The sequence below is a fragment of the Sphaeramia orbicularis genome, chromosome 17 (assembly GCF_902148855.1).
Source record: "Sphaeramia orbicularis chromosome 17, fSphaOr1.1, whole genome shotgun sequence".
Lineage (NCBI taxonomy): Eukaryota > Metazoa > Chordata > Actinopteri > Kurtiformes > Apogonidae > Sphaeramia > Sphaeramia orbicularis.
In genome coordinates, this window is record NC_043973.1 from 54,654,814 (window position 1) to 54,682,770 (window position 27,957).

General features: G+C 43.1%; 1 protein-coding gene and 2 gene segments (V, D, J or C); 2 read left to right on the forward strand and 1 right to left on the reverse strand.

Moving 5' to 3' along the window:
• The window catches only part of LOC115437229 (dual specificity protein phosphatase 18), a 165,060-nt gene that overhangs the window by 29,283 nt on the left and 107,820 nt on the right, over positions 1-27,957 (reverse strand). The gene's annotated exons all lie outside the window — the stretch shown is intronic.
• Positions 1,463-27,683, forward strand: LOC115437448 (T cell receptor alpha variable 38-1-like). The segment is given in 4 exon segments: positions 1,463-1,538; positions 1,628-1,884; positions 27,256-27,355; positions 27,673-27,683. Coding segments are annotated over 4 exon segments (414 nt in total).
• LOC115437247 (T cell receptor alpha variable 38-1-like) lies at positions 12,295-12,829 on the forward strand. The segment is given in 2 exon segments: positions 12,295-12,370; positions 12,460-12,829. Coding segments are annotated over 2 exon segments (378 nt in total).

Here is a 27,957-nt window from a genome sequence, read left to right on the forward strand (position 1 = left end):
GAGCAAAGACAACACAGTACTACACAACATCCACTAGATGGACTCACACACTGATCCAACCATGACACACAGGTTCTGGGTTGTTCTGTGCAGATGTCAGTATCACTGTTGTCTCTCATGTGTCTGTAAAGGCTGCTCTGTCAAACAGTCGGCTTGGATTCACTGCAAACGACTCTTTACAAACTTCAACCCTCCATCCTTTTGACATGACCTGGTACATGTGGACTGGTCCAGGACCAGCCTGACCCCCTGTAGATGGGGAATGGAGTTTGTTGTGTGAGTGTTTGAATGTGTTTGTTCATGGGCATGCCCCTGTCTACAGGTTTAAAATAAAGGGTTTTCATAGACGCTGGTTTGACCCTGACTCCCACTGTGTCCAGTCTGGATGGGACCCCTCTAGACCAGGTCACTGAGTCCAAATGTCCGTGAATCTGTCTCCACATCACTCTGTCCTTTTGACTCCACAGTGAGCGACTGCAGTCCAAGGTTCAATCCAACATCAGTTTCCTCTATAGAATGTGCTCCTCTTTCACTTCCTCGGACAGACAAATACTGGTTCAAATGACCGTCCCACCCATGTTGGATTATGGTCCTGTTATTGACAGATCAACATGAAAGGGCTCCATGTCCTCTACCACTCTGCCATCCGCTTTGGAACAAATGCATCATCACAACACACCCCTGCACTCCATATTCAACTGTGGATTGGACAACACTACTGACCCACCACAACAGTCACTGGTTCAGGTTCATATACATAACTGTCCTTGGTCTGTCCCCCAACCTGTCCTTGTCAGACCCCGTTAGTCTGGACCAGTACACAAAATACCTTCCTAATGTCCATCAGTCTGAAGTCTCAGGGCCAACACATGTCTGGGCCTGGAAGAATGGAAATAGTACATCTGTGTGGTTTAGTGTAGAAGACATCCTGAAGACATGACCCAATGGACTCAATGTCTTTGAACCTTCTCAACATAAACACTGTCATTGAAATTGTCCTGCAGCAAAGCATCTACAGAAGCATCTTCTAGTTGTGGCCATTTGACCAAATGTCATTTGCTTGTAGAGGAAACATCAGGAGTAGTGGACCTTCTGAAAGCCCTTCAATGCCTCCAACAGAATTCCTGGGTCTCCAACAGAGCTCAGGTTCCAATCCAAGAATTCACTCAAGGACTGGACACATTGTCAACACATTTACAGGTACAAACCTGAGCTGACTGGAACATTTGGCCTGAAAATCTAGTTGGACTGGGATTGAGTCCTGGACATTTAGAAGGTGACACAGTGTCAGTGTTGGTTTGATCAGATTTGACCTGAGAGCGGCTGATGAACAGGTCAATGTGTCAGGAGGAGGAAACACTGGGAGGAGTGAATGAGTCCCAGTGATCAGACTCCACCTTCTAATCCACCACCTGAGTGTTGATGCAGACTAAACACAGATCAGTGCCTTCTTTGGACTGGTTGGAGCTCACAGTTCCTCTGCACTGCCCATATGACAGCTCTGTTTCTCTGGGTGTTGTTGGCTGCTCTGTGCCTTGGTATGAACCCACTGTGTTTGGCTGATATCAGTCACACACTGGCTGGATTCTCCAACAGAACACTGACACTGTTTGTGGCTGTTTTACAGAATGCAGAGGCCAAAAAGACAACGTGATGCAACCACAAGGAGATGTGACGGCTGCTGAAGGAGAGGCAGTAACTCTGGGCTGTCGATACAACAGCAGTTACACCAGTAATTATCTGTACTGGTACAAACAGGAAGGAAACAGTCGGCCCACATTCATCCTGAACAGAATCACACTGGACCAAGGAACCACAGCAGAGACATTCAAGGAAAGATTCACATCCACACTGGATCAAACATCAAGATCAGCTCCTCTGAAGATCCAGAAGCTTCATGTGTCAGACTCTGCTGTGTACTACTGTGCTCTGCAGCCCACAGTGACAGGAAACAGCAAAACTCTGAACAAAAACCTCTGGAGCAAAGACCACACAGAACTACACAACATCCACTAGAGGAACTCACACACTGTTAGATGCAAATGTTCTGTTGCAGTGCAGAAGAATTAGTCCTGAATCCAGTCCATGTTTTCCCTCTTTTCTCCGGTTGACTTTGTAACCATCAGATTGTCTTTGAGTCCGTTTTATTTCTATTACTCAATCAGACACTGTTGGATATTAAACACTGTAGTACAGGAGTACCACAAGGCTGTGTGCTTTCACCAATACTTTTTATACTGCACACCAATGACTGCAGGAAAGTAAACCCCAACAGTTTTATCTTTAGATTTACAGATGACACAGCAATTGTGAGTCTTCTGCATAAGGACATGGACACTTTGTATACCATGATGAGATCAATACATTTATTAAGTGGTGTGACAAAAACCATCTGGTTTTAAACATGACAAAAACACAAGAGATGGTTCTTGACCCGAGGCAAGTGACCACACACGAGCCAGCGGTCATTAAAGACCAGACTGTCAATCAAGTGGCCACATACAGACACCTACGGGTCCATATCCATAACCTTCTTAGCTGGAAACCACACATAGACAACTTGTGCAATAAACTGCAGCAAAGACTGTATTTTTTCAGACGACTGAGGCTGTATGGGGTCAGCAAGCAGATTATGCAGATTTTTTACAGAGCTCTCTTAGAGAACCTCTTCAGATATGGCATCACAGTCTGGTACGGCAACGTATCAATCCAACTGAAGAACAGGCTGGACAATATGCACAAAACAGCAATGAAGATTGTAGGTATGAGAGAATATCAGTCCCGAGATGATCTGTAAAACCAGTCAGTCAGGAATCAAGCAAGAAAAATCTCTTCAGACCTGACACATCCATTGTCCTCCGAATATGAACTTCTTCCATCAGGAGAAGATTTCATATGCCAAAGTGCAAAACTAACCGCCTCAAATTATCATTTGTCCCAGCGTCCATTAAGCTGCTGAACAATGTTAAAAACTAGTGAAATAGAGCAACGTGCAACAAACACACAGCACTTGAGCACTTTTCACTTTTTTTTTTTTTTCCTGCACTTTAGGCGTCTCTATATGTTCCATGTTGTGGTTGTCAAATGTAGTCCATGTCTGCCTTAAGTGAAAGATGAACTGTCATTGTTGTAATGTGTCCATGTGATGAAGTTTTTGATCTTTTCTTGTGAAGTAATGATATGTAGCACTGAGCCCGAGATGAATTTCCCTCAGGGGACAATAAAGTGTATTTTACTTTACTGTGTTACTGTAGACCCTGGAACACCTCCAGGTCTGCTTCACTTTTCTGTGGACTTCAGATCACAACCTCGGACTGATCTCTGTAATCTGTCCAACGTTCCTAATGTTTGGAAATCTGCACATGTTCTCCCTTTGGTCAATGTCTAAATTTAGTGTCATGTTAAAAGTTCTTGATCACTGTGGTTTTTTACAAAATGAAAAACATAATTTTTTGATTAGATGTTCTTTACGTAAACCCCAGCATCATTAATCCCAGAAACTCCAAACAGCTCTTTTCAACAATAAACCACCTCCTGAACCCCCGAAGCCAAAGTCACATAGAATCCACAGCCCAACAGTGTGAAAAGTTCTTACATTTATTCACAGATTAGATCCATACCATGGGCTCTTAGCTCTTAAACTCAACCCCTCCTTCTCCATCATCTACCAGAATAAAACCTGAGACTTTCAATGTCTTTGCTGAGGTCACAAAGAGCCAAGCTGAAAGTCTGATCAAATAAATGAATCCACCCACCTGTTCCCTGGAGCCCTTCCCTACAGCCCTCATCCAATCGAACCTTGGTGCCATTAGCCCTCTGATCACACGCATTAGAAACCCTTCACTACAGTCTGGACATCTTCCATCCTCACTCCAAACCACGGTCATCAAAGCTCTCCTGAAAAAACCTCATCTGGACGCTGGTCTCCTCTCCACCTACCAGCCCATCTCCCATTCCTTTCCAAGGTGTTCCAAAAAGCTGTTGACTCACAACTACAAGACCATCTTCAACTTCACTCCCTCTATGAAAAGTTCCAGTCTGGTTTCCATTCTCACAAACTGAACAAGTCAGGGTCACCAACGACCTTGGTATGTCTGCAGATGCTGGTTCTCCTTCCCCTGCTCATTCTCTTCAACCTCACTGTGACCTTTGACACCATCGACCACCACATCCTCCTCAACCGCCTCCACACTGATACTGGTCTCTGTCACACCACTATGGACTGGTTCACCTCCTGTCTCTGGTAGGACTGAGTGTGTCAGCCTGGGTAATGCCAAGTCCTCAACAGCCCTGGTCACCTGTGGTGTCCCTCAGGGGTCTGTCCTGGTCCCACTCCTCTTCATCCTATACATGCTGCCACTCAGCCATGTCATCAGCCGTCATGGCGTCTGCTTTCATTGTTACACTGATGACACACAACTGAACCTAAGAGCTCACCTCAACCCCTCCTCTACCTTACCATCATCATCACCCCTTCCTCCACTCACCATCCTCACTACCTCTGGGTGAATAATTGAGGGAGGAGCTGATCTGATCCTGAACTACACAAGACACAACAACTGATCTATTCAACACACTTCAATCTACAAACCAGGAACATTCCCTTTATTCAACATGCTGGACCTGGATTACTGGATAGTTTATCTCCATCTACTGGTTGTTCTCACAGGTAAAGAACAACAGGATTCAGTTGAATTCCAATGTTTCACTTGATATTGTTTGTTTGGGTTGAAACTCAGTCTAACACAAATGTTTGTTTCTTCAGGTGTCGACTGTGAAGATCTGAGTCCAGTCAAGAATGAAGAGTCCAGTTTAGAAGGAAACTCTGTTACTCTCACATATAAATACTCTCAACAAATGTCGAGTGTTAATTATTTCTTCTGGTATCGACAATATCCAGGAAAACCACCTGAGTTCCTCATCTCACACTTACCCTCAGGATCAAAAGGAACTGAAAATGTTTCTGGACTGAAGATTAATGTGGAGAAAAACCTCATCTCTATGAGCATCTCCTCTGCTGCAGTGTCAGACTCTGCTGTGTACTACTGTGCTCTGCAGCCCACAGTGACAGGAAACAGCAAAACTCTGAACAAAAACCTCTGGAGCAAAGACAACACAGTACTACACAACATCCACTAGAGGGACTCACACATTGATCCAACTATGACACACAGGTTCTGGGTTGTTCTGTGCAGATGTCAGTATCACTGTTGTCTCTCATGTGTCTGTAAAGGCTGCTCTGTCAAACAGTCGGCTTGGATTCACTGCAAACGACTCTTCACAAACTTCAACTCTCGATCCTTTTGACACGACCTGGTACATGTGGACTGGTCCAGGACCAGCCTGACCCCCTGTAGACGAGGAATGGAGTTTGTTGTGTGAGTGTTTGAATGTGTTTGTTCATGGGCATGCCCCTGTCTACAGGTTTAGAATAAAGGGTGGTCATAGACGCTGGTTTGACCCTGAACCTCCCCCCAGATAAAGTTGGTTCTAAACTTCAGCTTAGTTTCAGTAGACTCCAGCAGGCCCCCATACACACTGGACCTTCAGCTAAACACATCCAATGGTTAGTGAGTTCCAGCTCTGACCATCTGGACAGAGGTTCAGAGTCTCCAAATCTAGGACCAGGTGCTAAAGGAACAGCTTTGTTCCTGCTGATATTTCGTCCCTTGAGAATCAGCTGGTTCTTTGTCCACTTTTCCTCATTGTGAGAAAAGGGAGTTTGAAAATCTCACCTGTCTGATCTCTGATATTTGGAGCGTTATCAATCATCTTTTTGTGTGGAATAGTGTTGACTGTGGAAGGTACCCTAAACATATTGTTAACATGTTATAAATCTCTATAGGCTTAGAGATATAAGAAGTTAAAAATGGACATAGAACTTTCTGATTCCAAGGTATGGAAGTTGCCCCTGGTCAACATGTTCTATGTCCAACACAGGACCTGGTGCCTTTACAGGTGTCACTTATGATCGAAATCAGGAAGTTCTATGTCCACCAGAGTTGTTTTTTAAAAAAGTTATGAACAAACTAAGAACGTTTTAGTCAGTGATTACAAATATTTTATACTGATGTCACAAATTGCAACATAAAAAACCATCCTTTGCTAGTGTTTTCCAATCCACATGTATTTAAGGTTGACAACTAAAATGAGCACATCTATCCTTTGTCATTAAAGGTAGAATGGTGAATAAACATGTTAGGACACCTGGAGTACCTGAGTAAATTGTATTATCTCAGTTTTCATGGCAAATAACCATTTTCCAGCCATACTTCAAACCTCAACGGCAGGACAATTAGTTGTGGAATGGAGGCAAATGATGTGGAACACCAAGAACCACCTTTTTAAGACTGAGGATTGATGAGGATTGAAAATTCTTCGTACATGCATAGATAAAAGTCGATTACTGAGCCACATTCTCATTTGAACCTGATACCGGACAACATTGCCCACTTGACCAGAATCTATAACGTAAAAAATAAAAATGAGAAAAAAGTGTATAAAATGCAAAAGTTGCATCAAAATTAAATTTACATTCACAGATAAAACAATTATATCAAATCAATGACAAGTCTGTAAATCAGCCAAATTCTCATTTGAACCTGAGGCCGGGACAATATTGGCCTCTTGACCAAAATCTAGTCTGAAAGAATTAAAAGATGAAAAATAAAACTGATCCAGAAATGACAAATTTTGCGTCAGAATGCCTCATACATTCAAATATAAATTGTCTATCAAATACACAAGTTTATCGATGAGCCACCTTCTCAGACCTGACTCTGGGACAGCCTTGCCCGTCTAAAAATGCCAAATTTGAACACCGAACTACTTTGAACAAACATTAAACAAAACTATTTCATGAAAGCCCTGTTCAGACCAATCATTTAAAACTTTTAACAGCATCAAAATGCCTTACTTAGGCATCAACGGCATAAAACATGTCTCAGTCAGTTTGAGACCCCCTCCATGTATTTTCTGAGCATACATCTTTTTTGAGCGAATGTCACATGATCCAGGTCTGGCCCCTGATTGGGTCCTCTAAGACATAGAACTACCTGATTTGAAGAGAGCGCCACTCAGGACATAGAACTAACTGTTCCTAGGTGTGAGTGTGTGTAGATGTTTAGCTTGGAGCTAAGAACATTGGGACATCAACTTAGATGGTTTTAGAATGTCCTGATATGCTTAACTCCATTTCTGCAAAAAGTGGACATAGAACCAGCATATTCTCAAGGGATGATTTGTCTTTGAAATAAGCCTTGATGAACTTTGCTTTGTTTCAGTTCTTGGGTTCTGGCTCATTTTAATGTGGTCTGAACTTATTTATCATTTATTTATCTAACCTGAACCGAAGAGGTAACCTCAACCCCTCTTCTACCTCACCATCTTCATCATCATCATCATTATCATCATCATCACCCCTTCCTCCACTCACCACCCTCACTACCTCTTGGTGAATAATTGAGGGAGGAGCTGATCTGATCCTGAACTACACAAAACACAACAACTGATCTATTCAACACACTTCAATCTACAAACCAGGAACATTCCCTTTATTCAACATGCTGGACCTGGATTACTGGATGGTTTATGGGTTGATTCTAATCATTACAACACGTATGTTTGGTTCTGTACCAGTCACATTTAAACAGCTTTGAAACAGGATTCACTGATTGACTTTATTCCAGGTTGAATTAACAGAACTGTCTTTTCCAGGTGTCAACTGTGAAGAACTGAGTCCAGTCAAGAATGAGGAATCCAGTTTAGAAGGAAACTCTGTTACTCTCATATACAAATACTATAAAACAATGGCACTCAGTGATAATTTCTTCTGGTATCGACGATATCCAGGAAAACCACCTGAGTTTCTAATCTCTCACTATGGAACACAAAATGCATCAAACCAAAGACTGTTTGTGGAAGCACATGGAGAAAAGGTCCAAGTGCAGATCTCCTCTGCTGCAGTGTCAGACTCTGCTGTGTACTACTGTGCTGTGAGGCCCACAGTGACAGGAAACAGCAAAACTCTGAACAAAAACCTCTGGAGGAAAGACAACACAGTACTACACAACGTCCACTAGAGGGACTCACACACTTAGATGCAAATGTTCTGATCCAGTGCAGAAGAATGAGTCCTGAATCCAGTCCATGTTTTCCCTTTTGTCTCTAGTTGACTTTGTGTCCATCAGATTGTCTTTGAGTGCATTTTACTCCTATTCCTGTATTACTGTAGACCCTGGAACATCTCCAAGTCTGCTTCATCTGGATCCTTATTTCCTTCACTTTTCTGTGGACTTCAGAACAGAACCTTGGACTGATCTCTGTAATCTGTCCAATGTCCCTAATGTTTGGAAATCTGCACATGTTCTCCCATTGGTCAATGTCTAAATTAAGTGTCTTTTTAAACGTTCTTGATCCCTTTGGATTTCTTACACAATAAAAAATATGATTCTTTGATTAGATGTTCTTTATGTTAACCCCAATATCATTCATCCCAGAAACTCCAAACATCTCTTTTCAACAATAAACCATCTCCTGAACCCCTGAAGCCAAAGTCACATAGAATCCACAGCCCAACAGTGCGACAAGTTCCTTAAGCCTCCATCACAAACCTTCATACGAACGATGGGTTCATATGAATCTCCCGGTTCGTACAAGTTGTGGAGGACGTAGACATTCGTAGAGGCAGCAGTAGTTTCTTATGACTGTCTTATGAAGTCCATACCGCTGCCGCAAGAGCAACTTGAGGCCTCAGTGAGAAAATAACGTGATTTTGTGTCGTACAAAAACCGTACAGTTGTCACGGTCTTCTTAACAGTGCCTTTAGATCTTCCTATATCAGACCTACAGCCACTTCATGAATTATTTTGTCGTAAGGTGAATGAATGTCAGCCCTATGTGAAAGTCACGGTGCTCTCAACTCGATGGTATGAAGATCTTACATTGTTTCAGAGTATTTAGATAAGTATATAAACAGTGGACGTGGACTCCATCTCGTGTCTTGATCATCACATTTCAGATGGTAATAATGTCCACAGACTGAAACCTCTACAGCTACAAGATGAAGAAGAGGAAGATCCAGTGGTTGTGTTGTCTGTTTTTTTCAGAACAGTGATCAACCAGCACCAAAGTTCATGTGGAAATCTGTAGCCACGTCCACTTTGACCACTGGAAAAAAACTGAACATAGTTCCATCTGAGAGTGTTGGTTTTTTTCATTCATTCATTCATTTTCTGAACTGCTTTAATCTCCAGACAGTCGCGGGGGCGGAGCCTATCCCAGCATTACAGATGTCAACATATACTTTGGTGATTATTGATGCTCTTTTCAGACACTGAAATATATTTCGCTTTTTTTTTTTTTTTTTTGCATTAAATGTTTTCTAATGTGCATTTTCTGTGTTTAGGATGGTGCACTGTCCATAGTGCTGAAACAGCATTCCTGTGACAAATTAGGGAAACTGTCCTGAACTGTTAGAAATTAGGAGTCATAATAAGACATCAAATTAAGACATGTGAAGTAGAAGGTTTAAAAATGAAACACAGATACACCAGAATAATAGAGGGAAGTGAACGTTAAAAACACTAACCATCTGTCACACACATTTTCTCCATCAGTCTGATCCTCGTCACCCTGGTACTGTGGACTGTGCATTATCTCTGCAGGTCTGTTTTTTTTTTTTCAAGTTTATTTTCCTGTTAATAAAACACTTTATTCTTTATATGTCAAAACTACAAGACCATCTTCAACTTCACTTCCTCTATGAAAAGTTCCAGTCTGGTTTCCGTTCTCAGAAACTGCACTAGTCGGGGTCACCAATGACCTTGGTATGTCTGTAGATGCTGGTTCTCCTTCCCCTGCTCATTCTCCTCAACCTCACTGTGACCTTTGACACCATCAACCACCACATCCTCCTGAACCGCCTCCACACTGATGCTGGTCTCTGTCACACCACTATGGACTGGTTCACCTGTCTCTGGTAGGACTGAGAGCCTAAGAAGAACCTAAGAGCTCACCTCAATCCCTCCTCTACCTTACCATCTTCATCATCATCATCATCATCATCACCCCATCCTCCACTCACCACCCTCACTACCTCTTGGTGAATAATTGAGGGAGGAGCTGATCTGATCCTGAACTACACAAGACACAACAACTGATCTATTCAACACAGTTCAATCTACAAACAAGGAACATTCCCTTTATTCAACATGCTGGACCTGGATTACTGGATGGTTTATCTCCATCTACTCGTTGTTCTCACAGGTAAAGAACAACAGGATTCAGTTGAATTCCAATGTTTCACTTGAGAATGTTTGTTTGGGATGAAACTCAGTCTAACACAGATGTTTGTTCCTTCAGGTGTCGACTGTGAAGAACTGAGTCCAGTCAAGAATGAAGAGTCCAGTTTAGAAGGAAACTCTGTTACTCTCACGTATAAATACTCAAAAACAGTGACGGGTGATCAGTTCTTCTGGTATCGACAATATCCTGGAAAATCACCTGAGTTTCTAATCTCTCACTACGGAACACAAAATGCATCAAACCAAAGACTGATTGTGGAAGCACACGGAGAAAAGGTCCAAGTGCAGATCTCCTCTGCTGCAGTGTCAGACTCTGCTGTGTACTACTGTGCTCTGCAGCCCACAGTGACAGGAAACAGCAAAAGTCTGAACAAAAACCTCTGGAGCAAAGACAACACAGTACTACACAACATCCACTAGAGGGACTCACACACTGATCCAACCATGACACACAGGTTCTGGGTTGTTCTGTGCAGATGTCAGTATCACTGTTGTCTCTCATGTGTCTGTAAAGGCTGCTCTGTCAAACAGTCGGCTTGGGTTCACTGCAAATGACTCCTGACAAACTTCAACCCTCCATCCTTTTGACACGACCTGGTACATGTGGACTGGTCCAGGACCAGCCTTACCCCCCGTAGACGAGGAATGGAGTTAGTTGCATGAGTGTTTGAATGAGTTTGTTCATGGTCATGTCCCTGTCTACAGGTTTAGAATAAAGGGTGGTCATAGACGCTGGTTTGACCCTGAACCTCCCCCCAGATAGAGTTGGTTCTAAACTTCAGCTTAGTTTCAGTAGACTCCAGCAGGCCCCCATACAGACTGGACCTTCAGCTAAACACATCCAAAAACAAGGTCATGTGGTTTGGTAAGAAGGCCCACGTACCTTCACAGACCCCCAGTGAGTCTAGTCTGGATGGGACCCCTCTAGACCAGGTCACTGAGTCCAAATGTCTGTGAATCTGTCTCCACATCACTCTGTCCTTTTGACTCCACAGTGAGCGACTGCAGTCCAAGGTTCAATCCAACATCAGTTTCCTCTATAGAATGTGCTCCTCTTTCACTTCCTCGGACAGACAAATACTGGTTCAAATGACCGTCCCACCCATGTTGGATTATGGTCCTGTTATTGACAGATCAACATGAAAGGGCTCCATGTCCTCTACCACTCTGCCATCTGCTTTGGAACAAATGCATCATCACAACACACCCCTGCACTCCATATTCAACTGTGGATTGGACAACACTACTGACCCACCGCAACAGTCACTGGTTCAGGTTCATATACACAACTGTCCTTGGTCTGTCCCCCAACCTGTTCTTGTCAGACCCCATTAGTCTGGACCAGTACACAAAATACCTTCCTAATGTCCATCAGTCTGAAGTGTCAGGGCCAACACATGTCTGGACCTGGAAGAATGAAAATAGTACATCTGTGTGGTTTAGTGTAGAAGACATCCTGAAGACATGACCCAATGGACTCAATGTCTTTGAACCTTCTCAACATAAACACTGTCATTGAAATTGTCCTGGAGCAAAGCATCTACAGAAGCGTCTTCTAGTTGTGACCATTTGACCACATGTTGTTTGCTTGTAGAGGAAACATCAGGAGTAGTGGACCTTCTGAAAGCCCTTCACTGCCTCCAAAAGAATTCCTGGGTCTCAAACAGATCCAAGGTTCAAATCCAAGAATTCACTCAAGGACTGGACACATTGTCCACACATTTACAGGTACAAACCTGAGCTGACTGGAACATTTGGCCTGAAAATCTAGTTGGACTGGGACTGTGTCCTGGACATTTAGAAGGTGACACAGTGTCAGTGTTGGTTTGATCAGATTTGACCTGAGAGCGGCTGATGAACAGGTCAATGTGTCAGGAGGAGGAAACACTGGGAGGAGTGAATGAGTCCCAGTGATCAGACTCCACCTTCTAATCCACCACCTGAGTGTTGATGCAGACTAAACACAGATCAGTGCCTTCTTTGGACTGGTTGGAGCTCACAGTTCCTCTGCACTGCCCATATGACAGCTCTGTTTCTCTGGGTGTTGTTGGCTGCTCTGTGCCTTGGTATGAACCCACTGTGTTTGGCTGATATCAGTCACACACTGGCTGGATTCTCCAACAGAACACTGACACTGTTTGTGGCTGTTTTACAGAATGCAGAGGCCAAAAAGACAACGTGATGCAACCACAAGGAGATGTGACGGCTGCTGAAGGAGAGGCAGTAACTCTGGGCTGTCGATACAACAGCAGTTCTCCCACTAATTATCTGTACTGGTACAAACAGGAAGGAAACAGTCGACCCACATTCATCCTGAACCGACTCACACTGGACCAAGGAACCACAGCAGAGACGTTCAAGGAAAGATTCACATCCACACTGGATCAAACATCAAGATCAGCTCCTCTGAAGATCCAGAAGCTTCATGTGTCAGACTCTGCTGTGTACTACTGTGCTCTGCAGCCCACAGTGACAGGAAACAGCTAAACTCTGAACAAAAACCTCTGGAGCAAAGACAACACAGTACTACACAACATCCACTAGAGGGACTCACACACTGTTCACCTTCAGAGGAAAACATAACAAATGCTGTCCCAGTTTAGAAGAATCCACCCAGTGAGTCTGTTCTCTCCTCTGTTTCCTCCTTACAGCTGTAGTTTGTTCACAGTCTAATGCCAGAGTCTTTTCCTGTTAAGTCCTTGTATTGACACTTGTCCTGGCATTTGTCAACTCCAGAGTCCAGCTGGAAGTGAATCTGTTTTCACCCGGGGTTAGAATGTGTGACTGATTATTTCAGAGTAGATCGGACTTCTCTGCTCTAGATGAACAATCTCATCTCAGACTAAAACAAACCACTCAGTTTTTCCATGTGTGGTGTTTTGGAACAGCAGACTGAGCTAGTTCATTGGACCAGCCTCAGTCGTGTGCAGATTTGGGGCTAATTTTGGTCCATGGTGTGTCTGGTCCACCTCAGTTGGATCAGCTGCTGTGTGACTCTGTACGGACACGTCACCACCTCCATGTTCAGAACACTCATGTTCAGTCAGTTCATCATCTGAAATCCACTCACTGTGACCGCTGTCCTCCACATAATCCACATCGCAAACACTTCCCACCCCTGAAAAACGACAGGAATCACAGTCACAGTCACTTCCTCCACAGATTTCCATCAGGAACATCTGGGAATCACTGCTTTTAATGTTGAGCACTGTCACGTTGCCATGGTTACCGTGTGTTATCTTTCCAGTTGCTACAGTCGGCACCTTGTTGGCTTAGTTTGGGAACAAACGTTGAAAATGTGTTCCTTCACCCTATGGGCTGTCCTAGTGTGGATCAAATTGGGCTCCACCAATCAGAGCTTCTGTTACATGAGAATAATCCAATGGTCATTCAAAGCCATCATTGAGGACACAAGGGGGGGTCGTCAAACGTCTTCTCGATGGGGAAAGAGTTCATATGATGTGGTGGAGTTTGACTTCTACTGATGGAGTGGGCTGAGGATTCAGTCCTTCAGTTGACCCCAGGACACATTCCTGTTCACACTGAGACACCATGTGGATGAATACATCCCAGACCAGCCCCAGATGTCTCCTGACTGCTTGGATGCCAGTGTGTCCTGAGTGTGTTCAGACCCCATATTGGAGTTGAACTGGTGACTGGATTGGCCAGGACAGATGGAGGTTCCAGGTGTGAAATGGACTGAAAATGGCTCTGTTCAACTGGGTATTCAACAACTGAAAGGGTTCTATCTGACCTCTGACTCTATTTTAATGGATTATTATTTCTGTTTAATTGATTCTGTTTCAATTGTAATTGTGTGTTCTTAATTTGTCATTTTTCCATTTGTGTAAAACACTGTGAACTGCCCTGTGTATGAACTGGACTATAGGAATAAATGTGCGTTGCCTTCACCTCCTGTCTCTGGTGGGACTGAGTGTGTCAGCCTGGGTAATACCAAGTCCTCAACAGCCCTGGTCACCTGTGGTGTCCCTCAGGGGTCTGTCCTGGTCCCACTCCTCTTCATCCTATACATGCTGCCACTCAGCCGTGTCATCAGCCGTCATGGCGTCTGCTTTCATTGTTACGCTGATGACACACAACTGAACCCAAGAGCTCACCTCAGCACCTCCTCTACCTCACCATCTTCATCATCATCATCATCATCATCATCATCATCATCATCATCATCATCACCCCTTCCTCCACTCACCACCCTCACTACCTTTTGGTGAATAATTGAGGGAGGAGCTGATCTGATCCTGAACTACACAAGACACAACAACTGATCTATTCAACACACTTCAATCTACAAACCAGGAACATTCTCTTTCTTCAACATGCTGGACCTGGATTACTGGATGGTTTATCTCCATCTACTGGTGTTTCTCACAGGTAAAGAACAACAGGATTCAGTTGAATTCCAATGTTTCACTTGATAATGTTTGTTTGTGATGAAACTCAGTCTAACACAGATGTTTGTTCCTTCAGGTGTCGACTGTGAAGATCTGAGTCCAGTCAAAAATGAAGAGTCCAGTTTAGAAGGAAACTCTGTTACTCTCACATATAAATACTCTAAAACAGTGACATTCGATCATAATTTCTTCTGGTATCGACAGTATCCAGGAAAACCACCTGAGTTTCTAATCTCTCACTACGGAACACAAAATGCATCAAACCATAGACTGTTTGTGGAAGCACATGGAGAAAAGGTCCAAGTGCAGATCTCCTCTGCTGCAGTGTCAGACTCTGCTGTGTACTACTGTGCTGTGAGGCCCACAGTGACAGGAAACAGCTAAACTCTGAACAAAAACCTCTGGAGCAAAGACAACACAGTACTACACAACATCCACTGGAGGGACTCACACACTGATCCAACCAGGACACACAGGTTCTGGGTTGTTCTGTGCAGATGTCAGTATCACTGTTGTCTCTCATGTGTCTGTAAAGGCTGCTCTGTCAAACAGTCGGCTTGGATTCACTGCAAACGACTCTTGACAAACTTCAACCCTCCATCCTTTTGACATGACCTGGTACATGTGGACTGGTCCAGGACCAGCCTGACCCCCCGTAGACAAGGAATGGAGTTTGTTGTGTGAGTGTTTGAATGTGTTTGTTCATGGGCATGTCCCTGTCTACAGGTTTAGAATAAAGGGTGGTCATAGACGCTGGTTTGACCCTGAACCTCCCCCCAGATAGAGTTGGTTCTAAACTTCAGCTTAGTTTCAGTAGACTCCAGCAGGCCCCCATACAGACTGGACCTTCAGCTAAACACATCCAAAAACAAGGTCATGTGGTTTGGTAAGAAGGCCCACGTACCTTCACAGACCCCCACTGTGCCCACTCTGGATGGGACCCCTCTAGACCAGGTCACCGAGTCCAAATGTCTGTGAATCTGTCTCCACATCACTCTGTCCTTTTGACTCCACAGTGAGCGACTGCAGTCCAAGGTTCAATCCAACATCAGTTTCCTCTATAGAATGTGCTCCTCTTTCACTTCCTCGGACAGACAAATACTGGTTCAAATGACCGTCCCACCCATGTTGGATTATGGTCCTGTTATTGACAGATCAACATGAAAGGGCTCCATGTCCTCTACCACTCTGCCATCTGCTTTGGAACAAATGCATCATCACAACACACCCCTGCACTCCATATTCAACTGTGGATTGGACAACACTACTGACCCACCACAACAGTCACTGGTTCAGGTTCATATACACAACTGTCCTTGGTCTGTCCCCCAACCTGTTCTTGTCAGACCCCGTTAGTCTGGACCAGTACACAAAATACCTTCCTAATGTCCATCAGTCTGAAGTGTCAGGGCCAACACATGTCTGGGCCTGGAAGAATGGAAATAGTACGTCGGTGTGGTTTAGTGAAGAAGACATCCTGAAGACATGACACAATGGACTCAATGTCTTTGAACCTTCTCAACATAAACACTGTCACTGAAATTGTCCTGCAGCAAAGCATCTACAGAAGCGTCTTCTAGTTGTGACCATTTGACCACATGTTGTTTGCTTGTAGAGGAAACATCAGGGGTAGTGGACCTTCTGAAAGCCCTTCACTGCCTCCAATAGAATTCCTTGGTCTCCAAAAGAGCCCAGGTTCCAATCCAGGACTTCACTCAAGGACTGGACACATTGTCAACACATTTACAGGTACAAACCTGAGCTGACTGGAACATTTGGCCTGAAAATCTAGTTGGACTGGGACTGTGTCCTGGACATTTAGAAGGTGACACAGTGTCAGTGTTGGTTTGATCAGATTTGACCTGAGAGCGGCTGATGAACAGGTCAATGTGTCAGGAGGAGGAAACACTGGGAGGAGTGAATGAGTCCCAGTGATCAGACTCCTCCTTCTAATCCACCACCTGAGTGTTGATGCAGACTAAACACAGATCAGTGCCTTCTTTGGACTGGTTGGAGCTCACAGTTCCTCTGCACTGCCCATATGACAGCTCTGTTTCTCTGGGTGTTGTTGGCTGCTCTGTGCCTTGGTATGAACCCACTGTGTTTGGCTGATATCAGTCACACACTGGCTGGATTCTCCAACAGAACACTGACACTGTTTGTGGCTGTTTTACAGAATGCAGAGGCCAAAAAGACAACGTGATGCAACCACAAGGAGATGTGACGGCTGCTGAAGGAGAGGCAGTAACTCTGGGCTGTCGATACAACAGCAGTTACACCGGTAATTATCTGTACTGGTACAAACAGGAAGGAAACAGTCGGCCCACATTCATCCTGAACCGACTCACACTGGACCAAGGAACCACAGCAGAGACGTTCAAGGAAAGATTCACATCCACACTGGATCAAACATCAAGATCAGCTCCTCTGAAGATCCAGAAGCTTCATGTGTCAGACTCTGCTGTGTACTACTGTGCTCTGCAGCCCACAGTGACAGGAAACAGCTAAACTCTGAACAAAAACCTCTGAAGCAAAGACCACACAGTACTACACAACATCCACTAGAGGGACTCACACACTGTTCACCTTCAGAGGAAAACACAACAAATGCTGTCCCAGTTTAGAAGAATCCACCCAGTGAGTCTGTTCTCCACAACAGAACACAGTCTGATCAAAGTACCACCTTCACCTTTCCTGTCCACGTAGACTTTGATTGTCCTCATTGAACCATCCTACTCCATTAGTGGTGCTGAGCTACTGACCAACTCCAGACACAAACAGTACCTTGGTCCAGACCATTGAAAGGACAAATAACCATGAATATGACAACAGAGGAAACCAGTGTCAACCAGAGGAAAACAGGAAAACTGTCCTTGGTCTTTCCCCCCAACCTGTCCTTGGTCTTGGGAGTCACTGTAAGTTAATGTGAGTTAATGTGAGTTACTGTGAGTTAGTGGGAGGGTTCATGGGTTTAATTCCAGGGCAGAAGGTCAGGTGTGGACGTTGTCTTTGTTCTGACAGTTCTGTCCTGGTGGTGGGAGATGGGAATGAGGAGGACAGTTATGGATATGGGTCCAAGTGTCCAAAGAGGATGAACAAAAGGGGAGCTCAGAGAACTCCACAGGTGGTGGACACTTAGCTCTGAATGATGTGCAGGTGTGGAAGTCCAGGAAACCAAGTATGTGAGATGTGTCCTCCACAGACTCCAGGAAACAGAGCGTTCTGTCCTGGACATGAATCCAGCCAGGCTTCCACCACTGACATCAACACATTTACATTCTGTTTTCACATTAGATTTCCTTCTGGATTTAACTCAGACTCCTCGTCTGTCCTCCTCAGTGTGCTTTGTTACTTTTGCTCCTCCTCCTTCTTGGCTCCGCCCCTCAATCTTATTCCAATCCAAATCAACTGCATCATCTTTCAATTTTCAAGTCAAGTCAATTTTATAAATAAAGCAAAGTTAAAAACAACAGATGTCTTCCAAAGTGCTGTACAGATTCAAAGCAGGAATAGAAATAATTAAAGCCGCAAGCGGCATCTAAAGGCCCTCGCCAAGGGCACGTCCAGTGGAAGTATGCCCATCGTTCAGCAGGTGGCACTCTAGCACCAAATTTCAGTTTCTTCTGATGAATGGGTGTAGGCCTGGGAGATTGACAACTGATTCAAATTTGAGGGAAATCATTGCTCGTATGTCCGAAGTAAGGGAATTTTTGTATAAGTAAATCTGTAGGGGGCGCTATGCAGCTAACATTGAATTTCTTCAATTGAATGGGTGTAGGCCTGCACAATGTACCACTGAGTCAAATTTGAGCCAAATCAGTGGTCGTATGTCCGAAGTAATGCAATTTTCGTGAAGGTAAATTTGTAGGGGGCGCTAATGAGCGAAATGGAAATTTCTTTTGATAAATGGGTGTAGGCCTGGGAGATTAACAAATGATTCAAATTTGAGCCAAATTGGTGTTCGTATGTCTGAAGTGAAGTAATTTTCGTGAAGGTCAAATTGTAGGGGGCACTATAGCTCCAAATTTCAAATTTTTCTGACAGATTGGTTTAGGCCTGAGAGATAGATGTCTGAGTCAAATTTGAGCCAAATTGGTGTTCGTATGTCCGAACTGAAGCAATTTTGATAAAAAAAATTTAAAAAAAACTTGAAGGGGGCGCTGTAGTGCAAAATTTCAGTTTCTTTTGACAAATAGGTGTAGGCCTGGGAGACAGATGTCTGAGTCAAATTTGAGCCAAATCGGTGTTTGTATGTCCGAACTGATGTAATTTTTGTAAATGTACATTTGTAGGGGGCGCTATAATGCGAAATTTCAATTTCTTTTAGTAAATGGGTGTCGGCCAGGGAGATGGATGTCTGAGTCAAATTTCAGCCAAATCGGTGTTTGTATGTCTGAGCTGAAGCAATTTTTGTAATGGTAAATTTTTGAAAAAACTTTGCAAAGTTTGCAACCTCGTCACACAAAAACGGTGACACCGATTCAAAAAATTCGGCTAACTTTTTATGTCCCACTTCTCTAGATACTGTACACCGATTTTGAGCTCATCCGGCCAAACGGCTTAGTAGGAGATAGTTAAAATACGACGTCAGCGAAAACGCTGACTCAGCATTTTGGAAATTTCAATCCAATATGGCTGACTAAGGGTTGGTTTTGGGGTGTGGCCATAATAATATTTTTTGTTTGTCTCCTCATGATGAATCTGTCTACCGATTTTCGTGGCTCTACAACAAACTTTATGTTGGACGTGCTCCCATTGGCGTAATGCATTTCCACTTTTCAAGGGGGCGCTGCTGCAACATTTCTTTACTGACATCTACGAAACCTATACGTAAATTCAATTTCTCGCACTTCTGAATTTTGTGCAAAATTTGGTGAGTTTTCGTAAATGTTCAGGGGGTCAAAATTGAGCTCAAAGCGCAGGAGAAAGAAAAATTAAAGCCGCAAGCGGCATCTAAAGGCCCTCGCCAAGGGCACGTCCAGTGGAAGTATGCTCATCGTTCAGCAGGTGGCGCTGTAGCCCCAAATTTTGAGTCTTCTAATGAATGGGTTTAGGCCTGGGACATTGACAATTGATTTGAGACAAATCAGTGTTCGTATGTCCGAACAGAACAAAATTTTGTATATATAAATCTGTAGGGGGCGCTATGAGCAAAAATTCAATTTGTTCCATTGAATGGGTGTAGGCCTGTGAGATGTACCACTGAATCAAATTTGAGCCAAATCGGTTTTCGTATGTCTGAACTGATGCAATTTTCGTGAAGGTAAATTTGTAGGGGGCGCTACTGAGCGAAGTGGCAATTTCTTTTGATAAATGTGTGTAGGCCTGGGAGATTGACAACTGATTCAAATTTGAGCCAAATTGGTGTTCGCATGTCTAACGTGAAGTAATTTTCGTAAAGGTAACATTGTAGGGGGCGCTATGGTGCCGAATTTAAAATTTTTCTGATAAATGGGTGTAGGCCTGGGATATAGACGTCTGAGTCAAATTTGAGCCAAATTGGTGTTCGTATGTCCGAACTGAAGCAATTTTAATAAAAAGTATTAAAAATTTTTGTAGGGGGCGCTGTAGTGCAAAATTTCAGTTTCTTTTGATAAATAGGTGTAGGCTTTTGAGAAAGATGTCTGAGTCAAATTTGAGCCAAATCTGTTTGCGTATGTCCGAACTGATGTCATTTTTGTAAATGTAAATTTTGTAGGGGGCGCTATAGTGCGAAATTTCAATTTCTTTTAATAAATGGGTGTAGGCCAGGGAGATGGACGTCTGAGTTAAATTTCAGCCAAATCGCTGTTCGTATGTTTGAGCTGAAGCAATTTTTATGATGGTAAATTCACAAAGAAACTTTGCAAAGTTTGCAACCTTGTCACACAAAAACGGTGACACCTATCCAAAAAATTTGGCTAAATTTTGATGCCCCACTTCTCTAGATACTGTACACCGATTTTGAGCTCATTCGGCCAAACGACCAAGGAGGAGATAGTTAAAATACGACGTCAGCGAAAACGCTGACTCAGCATTTTGGAAATTTCAATCCAATATGGCCGACAAAGGGTTGGTTTTGGGGCGTGGCCATAATAATATTTTTTGTTTGTCTCCTCATGATGAATCTGTCTACCGATTTTCGTGGCTCTACAACAAACTTTATGTTGGACGTGCTCCCATTGGCGTAATGCATTTCCACTTTTCAAGGGGGCGCTGCGGCAACATTTCTTTACCGACATCTTTGAAACCTATATGTAAATTCAATTTCTCGCATTTCTGAATTTTGTGCAAAATTTGGTGAGTTTTCGTAAATGTTCAGGGGGTCAAAATTGAGCTCAAAGCGCAGGAGAAAGAAAAATAAGACAAAAAAATAAATAAATAAATAAAAATAATAATAATCTGAGCAAGAACAATATAGGCGTTTCCGTGGCAACCACGTATTTGACTGTATGTGAAAGCTCTCGAGGTCCCCCACATGTCTGTGGGGTCAGATGTCACGTGTCGTGCACTTACACCCGCGTGACTGACCCTGAGTGGGCGTGTCCCATTGACTCCCATTCAATCAGAGCTGGTGTAAATATGCGACTTGTACACATGTCATGTACATCATCGGAAAGGTCTCAGTGCCGTGAACGTGAATATGTGTGAGAGTGATAGAATAGAATACACAACAATGAATATAAAAATGAATAGGCCTTAAGTATGTAAAATAAAGTACACCACCCACTTTTTGTAAAAAATAAAAAGCCTGAACACAATGGACCGGATCTACTAAAGGTTTGCATGTATTAAAACGTGTGCAAACTCACTGCACACAAAAAAATGTACAAACTGATTTACTAACTGTGCGCACTACGGGTTGCGTCTTTCAAAGGTGCAAAATAGTGCATCTGTATCCAGTTAGTACATTTGCCACAATGAATATGCAATATGGGGCGTTTACACGCAATTGTGCGTGTGCTGGGAGGAGAAAATGTAAATATAATTAAAGCCGCAAGCGGCATCTAAAGGCCCTCGCCAAGGGCACGTCCAGTGGAAGTATGCTCATCGTTCAGCAGGTGGCGCTCTAGCCCCAAATTTTGTGTCTTCTAATGAATGGGTGTAGGCCTGGGACATTGACAATTGATTTGAGACAAATCAGTGTTCGTATGTCCGAACTGAACAAAATTTTGTATAAATAAATCTGTAGGGGGCGCTATGAGCAAAAATTCAATTTGTTCCATTGAATGGATGTAGGCCTGTGAGATGTGCCACTGAGTCAAATTTGAGCCAAATCGGTGTTCGTATGTCTGAACTGATGCAATTTTCGTGAAGGTAAATTTGTAGGGGGCGCCACTGAGCGAAGTGGCAATTTCTTTTGATAAATGGGTGTAGGCCTGGGAGATTGACAACTGATTCAAATTTGAGCCAAATTGGTGTTCGCATGTCTAATGTGAAGTCATTTTCGTAAAGGTAACATTGTAGGGGGCGCTATGGCGCCGAATTTAAAATTTTTCTGATAAATGGGTGTAGGCCTGGGATATAGACGTCTGAGTCAAATTTGAGCCAAATTGGTGTTCGTATGTCCGAACTGAAGCAATTTTAATAAAAAATATTGAAATTTTTTGTAGGGGGCGCTGTAGTGCAAAATTTGAGTTTCTTTTGATAAATAGGTGTAGGCCTTTGAGAAAGATGTCTGAGTCAAATTTGAGCCAAATCGGTGTTCGTATGTCCGAACTGATGTCATTTTTGTAAATGTACATTTGTAGGGGGCGCTATAGTGAGAAATTTCAATTTCTTTTAATAAATGGGTGTAGGCCAGGGAGATGGACGTCTGAGTCAAATTTCAGCCAAATTGGTGTTCGTATGTCTGAGCTGAAGCAATTTTTGTGATGGTAAATTTTCGAAAAAACTTCGCAAAGTTTGCAACCTCGTCACACAAAAACAGTGATGCCGATTCAAAAAATTCGGCTAACTTTTGATGCCCCACTTCTCTAGATACTGTACACCGATTTTGAGCTCATTCGGCCAAACGGCTTAGTAGGAGATAGTTAAAATACAACTTCAGCGAAAACGCTGACTCAGCATTTTGGAAATTTCAATCCAATATGGCCGACAAAGGGTTGTTTAGGAGCGTGGCCATAATAATATTTTTTGTTTGTCTCCTCATGATGAATCTGTCTACCGATTTTCGTGGCTCTACGACAAACTTTATGTTGGACATGCTCCCATTGGCGCAATGCATTTCTACTTTTCAAGGGGGCGCTGCCGCCACATTTCTTTACCGACATCTACGAAACCTATATATAAATTCAATTTCTCGCACTTCTGAATTTTAGGCAAAATTTGGTGAGTTTTCGTAAATGTTCAGAGGGTCAAAATTGAGCTCAAAGCGCAGGAGAAAGAAAAATAAGACAAAAAAAAATAAAAAATTAAAGCCGCAAGCGGCATCTAAAGGCCCTCGCCAAGGGCACGTCCAGTGGAAGTATGCTCATCGTTCAGCAGGTGGCGCTCTAGCCCCAAATTTTGTGTCTTCTGATGAATGGGTGTAGGCCTGGGACATTGACAATTGATTTGAGAAAAATCAGTGTTCGTATGTCCGAACTGAACAAAATTTTGTATAAATAAATCTGTAGGGGGCGAATATAAGCCGAAATTCAATTTGTTCCATTGAATGGATGTAGGCCTGTGAGATGTACCACTGAGTCAAATTTGAGCCAAATCGGTGTTCGTATGTCTGAACTGATGCAATTTTCGTGAAGGTAAATTTGTAGGGGGCGCTACTGAGCGAAGTGGCAATTTCTTTTGATAAATGTGTGTAGGCCTGGGAGATTGACAACTGATTCAAATTTGAGCCAAATTGGTGTTCACATGTCTAACATGAAGTAATTTTCGTAAAGGTAACATTGTAGGGGGCGCTATGGCGCCGAATTCAAATTTTTTCTGATAAATGGGTGTAGGCCTGGGATATAGATGTCTGAGTCAAATTTGAGCCAAATTGGTGTTCGTATGTCCGAACTGAAGCAATTTTAATTAAAAAAATATTAAAAATTTTTGCAGGGGGCGCTGTAGTGCAAAATTTCAGTTTCTTTTGATAAATAGGTGTAGGCCTTTGAGACAGATGTCTGAGACAAATTTGAGCCAAATCTGTTTGCGTATGTCCGAACTGATGTCATTTTTGTAAATGTACATTTGTAGGGGGCGCTATAGTGCAAAATTTAAATTTCTTTTAATGAATGGATGTAGGCCTGGGAGATAGACGTCTGAGTCAAATTTCAGCCAAATCGGTGTTCGTATGTCTTAGCTGAAGCAATTTTTGTAATGGTAAATTCACTGAGAAACTTTGCAAAGTTTGCGACATTGTCACACAAAAACGGTGACACCTATCCAAAAAATTCGGCTAACTTTTGATGCCCCCCTTCTCTAGATAGCGTACACCGATTTTGAGCTCATTCGGCCAAACGGCTTAGTAGGAGATAGTTAAAATACGACGTCAGCGAAAACGCTGACTCAGCATTTTGGAAATTTCAATCCAATATGGCCGACTAAGGGTTGGTTTAGGGGCGTGGCCATAATAATATTTTTTGTTTGTCTCCTCATGATGAATCTGTGTATCGATTTTCATGGCTCTATGACAAACTTTATGTTGGACGCGCTCCCAATGGCGCAATGCATTTCCACTTTTCAAGGGGGCGCTGCCGCAACATTTCTTTACCGACATCTACGAAACCTATATGTAAATTCAATTTCTCACACTTCTGAATTTTAGGCAAAATTTGGTGAGTTTTTGTAAATGTTCAGAGGGTCAAAATTGAGCTCAAAGCGCAGGAGAAAGAAAAATAAGACAAAAAAAAACATAATAATAATAATAATAATCTGAGCAAGAACAATATAGCCGTTTCTATGGCGACCGCGTCACTGGCGATTTCGTCCCCATGCGCCCACTGCAGACTCAATAGGCCCTGCGCCGGCTTTACTTGGCTCGGGCCTAAAAAACAGACACTAAAATCTACACAGGAAAAATAAAAAAAATGAAGTCAAATAAAATAAACAAAATACCAAAAAGTCGATTCTCAATCCGGTTTATAAGCCAAACAATAAAAATGGGTTTTTAGATGAGTTTAAAAGTATCAACTGTAGGTGAGGTCCTGATATGGAGAGGTAGGCTGTTCAATCATTTAGGAGCAGTTCCAGAAAAGCCCACCCCCACCCCCCGTTCTTCAGTCTGGACCTTGGAAAAACCAGGAGAGACTGGTCAGCTGACCTCAGTCAACAAGAAGGAGTGTGACCAATTAAAAGATCAGAAAGATAAGAAGGCGCCAACCCATGGAATGACTTCAAAACAAACAGTCAAATCTGAAAATCAATTCTAAAACGAACTGGGAGCCAGTGTAGAGGCTAAAACAGGTGTCATACACTCTGGCTTAAGTGTGCCAGTTAAGAGGAAGGAAGCAGCATTTTGGACCAACTGAAGGCGAGACAGCAGAGACTGAGAGACACCTGAGTACAGGTCTAGACCAGACCAGACCAAAGCATGGATCACCTTCTCAAAGTCTTTGAGGGAGACTCAAGTCTTGACTTCAGTATGGATTCTGAGCTGAAAGAAACTAGCTCTAAAAACTGCATTTATTTGATTATTAGATGTGAAGGTGCTGTCAAAAATCACCCAGCAGGTTTGTTGTAGGGGCCCCGGGGGCCCAGGTCAATACTAGGGGTGGCTTGAGGTCAAGGGGGGCCAAACATTACATTTTCAGTTTTCTTTTCATTCCAGTTCAGAAAACTATGTGCCATCCAACTCTGAACATCCTCTAGACCACAGGTGTCAAACATGCGGCCCGGGGGCCAAATCCGGCCCGCCAAAGGATCCGATCTGGCCCACGGGATGAATTTGTGAAATGCAAAAATTACAATGAAGAAATTAACAATAAATGGTGTCAAAACCATTTTAATTCAGGTTCCACATACAGACACATACAGTCCAATTGGATTTCAAATGGGTCAGAACCAGTAAAATATTATCATAAGAACCTATAAATAATGACAACAACAAATTTTCTGTTTTTTTTTTTTTTTTGGTTAAAAAAAAGGAAATTTACATGAAAATGTTTACATTACCAAACTATACTTTTACAAAAAATGTGAACAACCTGAACAAATATGAACAGATGGAAATGTCTTGAGAAAAGTAAATGCAATTTTACCAACATTTTGCCTGTTATTAAATGTCTTATGCGACTGTAATGCACATGTGTAAATGATAAACTGATAAATCCAGGCAGAATATTGTTAAAATTGCACTTCTTATTCTTAAGACAATTCAAGTTGTTCATGTTATTTAGATTTTTAAGGAAACTGTCTAGATGTAAACCTGATCATAATATAATTCTAATTCTTTCACTGTTTTTATTTGACTGGTCCTGCCCACTGCAGATCAAATTGGGCTGAATGTGGAACTGAACTAAAATGAGTTCAACACCACAGCTGTACATGTTCCAGAAAACACCTCAGAGGTAGTGGAGTTACCTTTGAACAGCAGATAGATTTGTGTATCATCCGTGTAACAGTGGAAACAGATACCATATTTATAAAGACAGGATCTAACAGGAGCATGTACAGTAATAAAAGGATTGGGCCCAAAATGGACCCCTGAGGGACCCCACAGGTGAGGGGAGTAGAAGGGGAGGAAAACTCCCCCACCTGAACACAGAAACTTCTCTGTCCTAGATCAGACCGACACCATCTAGAGCCGAACCATTTGTGTAGCTAACAAAGTATTGTTCATTGGTTCCTTCATTGTTCCCTCCTTTTCTTCACTGGTCCACCTCATCCACTTCCTGTGCTCTCTATCATCACATGTACAGTGGGAGAATGACCACTGGGTGTGTTTTCTGGACTCAGATACAGAAGTGCAGCACATTGAACACAGAGCAATGAACACAAGTGGACCTGGAACAAACACATACATCAGCTGGGATCAACTGGTCACCTGTCCAGATGAACACACCTTCACCTGAGGTCTGGACCACTCATTACCTTAAATGTCACTTTACTCCACTCGTCCAATCATGACTCTAGTGGGAGGGGACAATACCTGAGGGGAGGAGTCAATGTGAAAACTTGAGGAGAAACAAACAGAGAACTGAGAAGACGTGAATGTTCTTGGTCTGTCTCCTCCCCTCTCACTGCAGACATGAAACACTGGCTGAGAAACATCCTGATTCTGACTCTCTGGATAGGTAACTCTAGAAACCTACTGACTGTTCAACTGGAATCAATCATCTGTATTGATTCATCTCTTCCTCTGCATGTTCTGTTCTTCCTCAGAGTGTAAAGGAGAAGACAAAGTGACCCAGCCAACAGGAGATGTCACTGCTGTTCAAGGACTCACACTGACTCTACAATGTGCATTTGAGACCAGTGACAACAATCCATATCTGTACTGGTACAAACAGGAAATTAATGATTATCCAAGATACATGTTACAGAAAAATAAATTCGTATCAAAAACAGTTAAAGCTCCCGAGTTCCAGGACGACAGATTTGACGCCGACATCAACCAGACCTCATTTCCTCTGAAGATCCAGAAGCTTCATGTGTCAGACTCTGCTGTGTACTACTGTGCTCTGCAGCCCACAGTGACAGGAAACAGCAAAACTCTGAACAAAAACCTCTGGAGCAAAGACAACACAGTACTACACAACATCCACTAGAGGGACTCACACACTGATCCAACCATTACACACAGGTTCTGGGTTGTTCTGTGCAGATGTCAGTATCACTGTTGTCTCTCATGTGTCTGTAAAGGCTGCTCTGTCAAACAGTCGGCTTGGATTCACTGCAAACGACTCTTGACAAACTTCAACCCTCCATCCTTTTGACATGACCTGGTACATGTGGACATGTCCAGGACCGGCCTGATCCCTCACAGACGAGGAATGGAGTTTGTTGTGTGAGTGTTTGAATGAGTTTGTTCATGGTCATGTCCCTGTCTACAGGTTTGGAATAAAGGGTGGTCATAGACGTTGGTTTGACCCTGAACCTCCCCCCAGATAGAGTTGGTTCTAAACTTCAGCTTAGTTTCAGTAGACTCCAGCAGGCCCCCATACAGACTGGACCTTCAGCTAAACACATCCAAAAACAAGGTCATGTGGTTTGGTAAGAAGGCCCACGTACCTTCACAGACCCCCAGTGAGTCCAGTCTGGATGGGACCCCTCTAGACCAGGTCACTGAGTCCAAATGTCTGTGAATCTGTCTCCACATCACTCTGTCCTTTTGACTC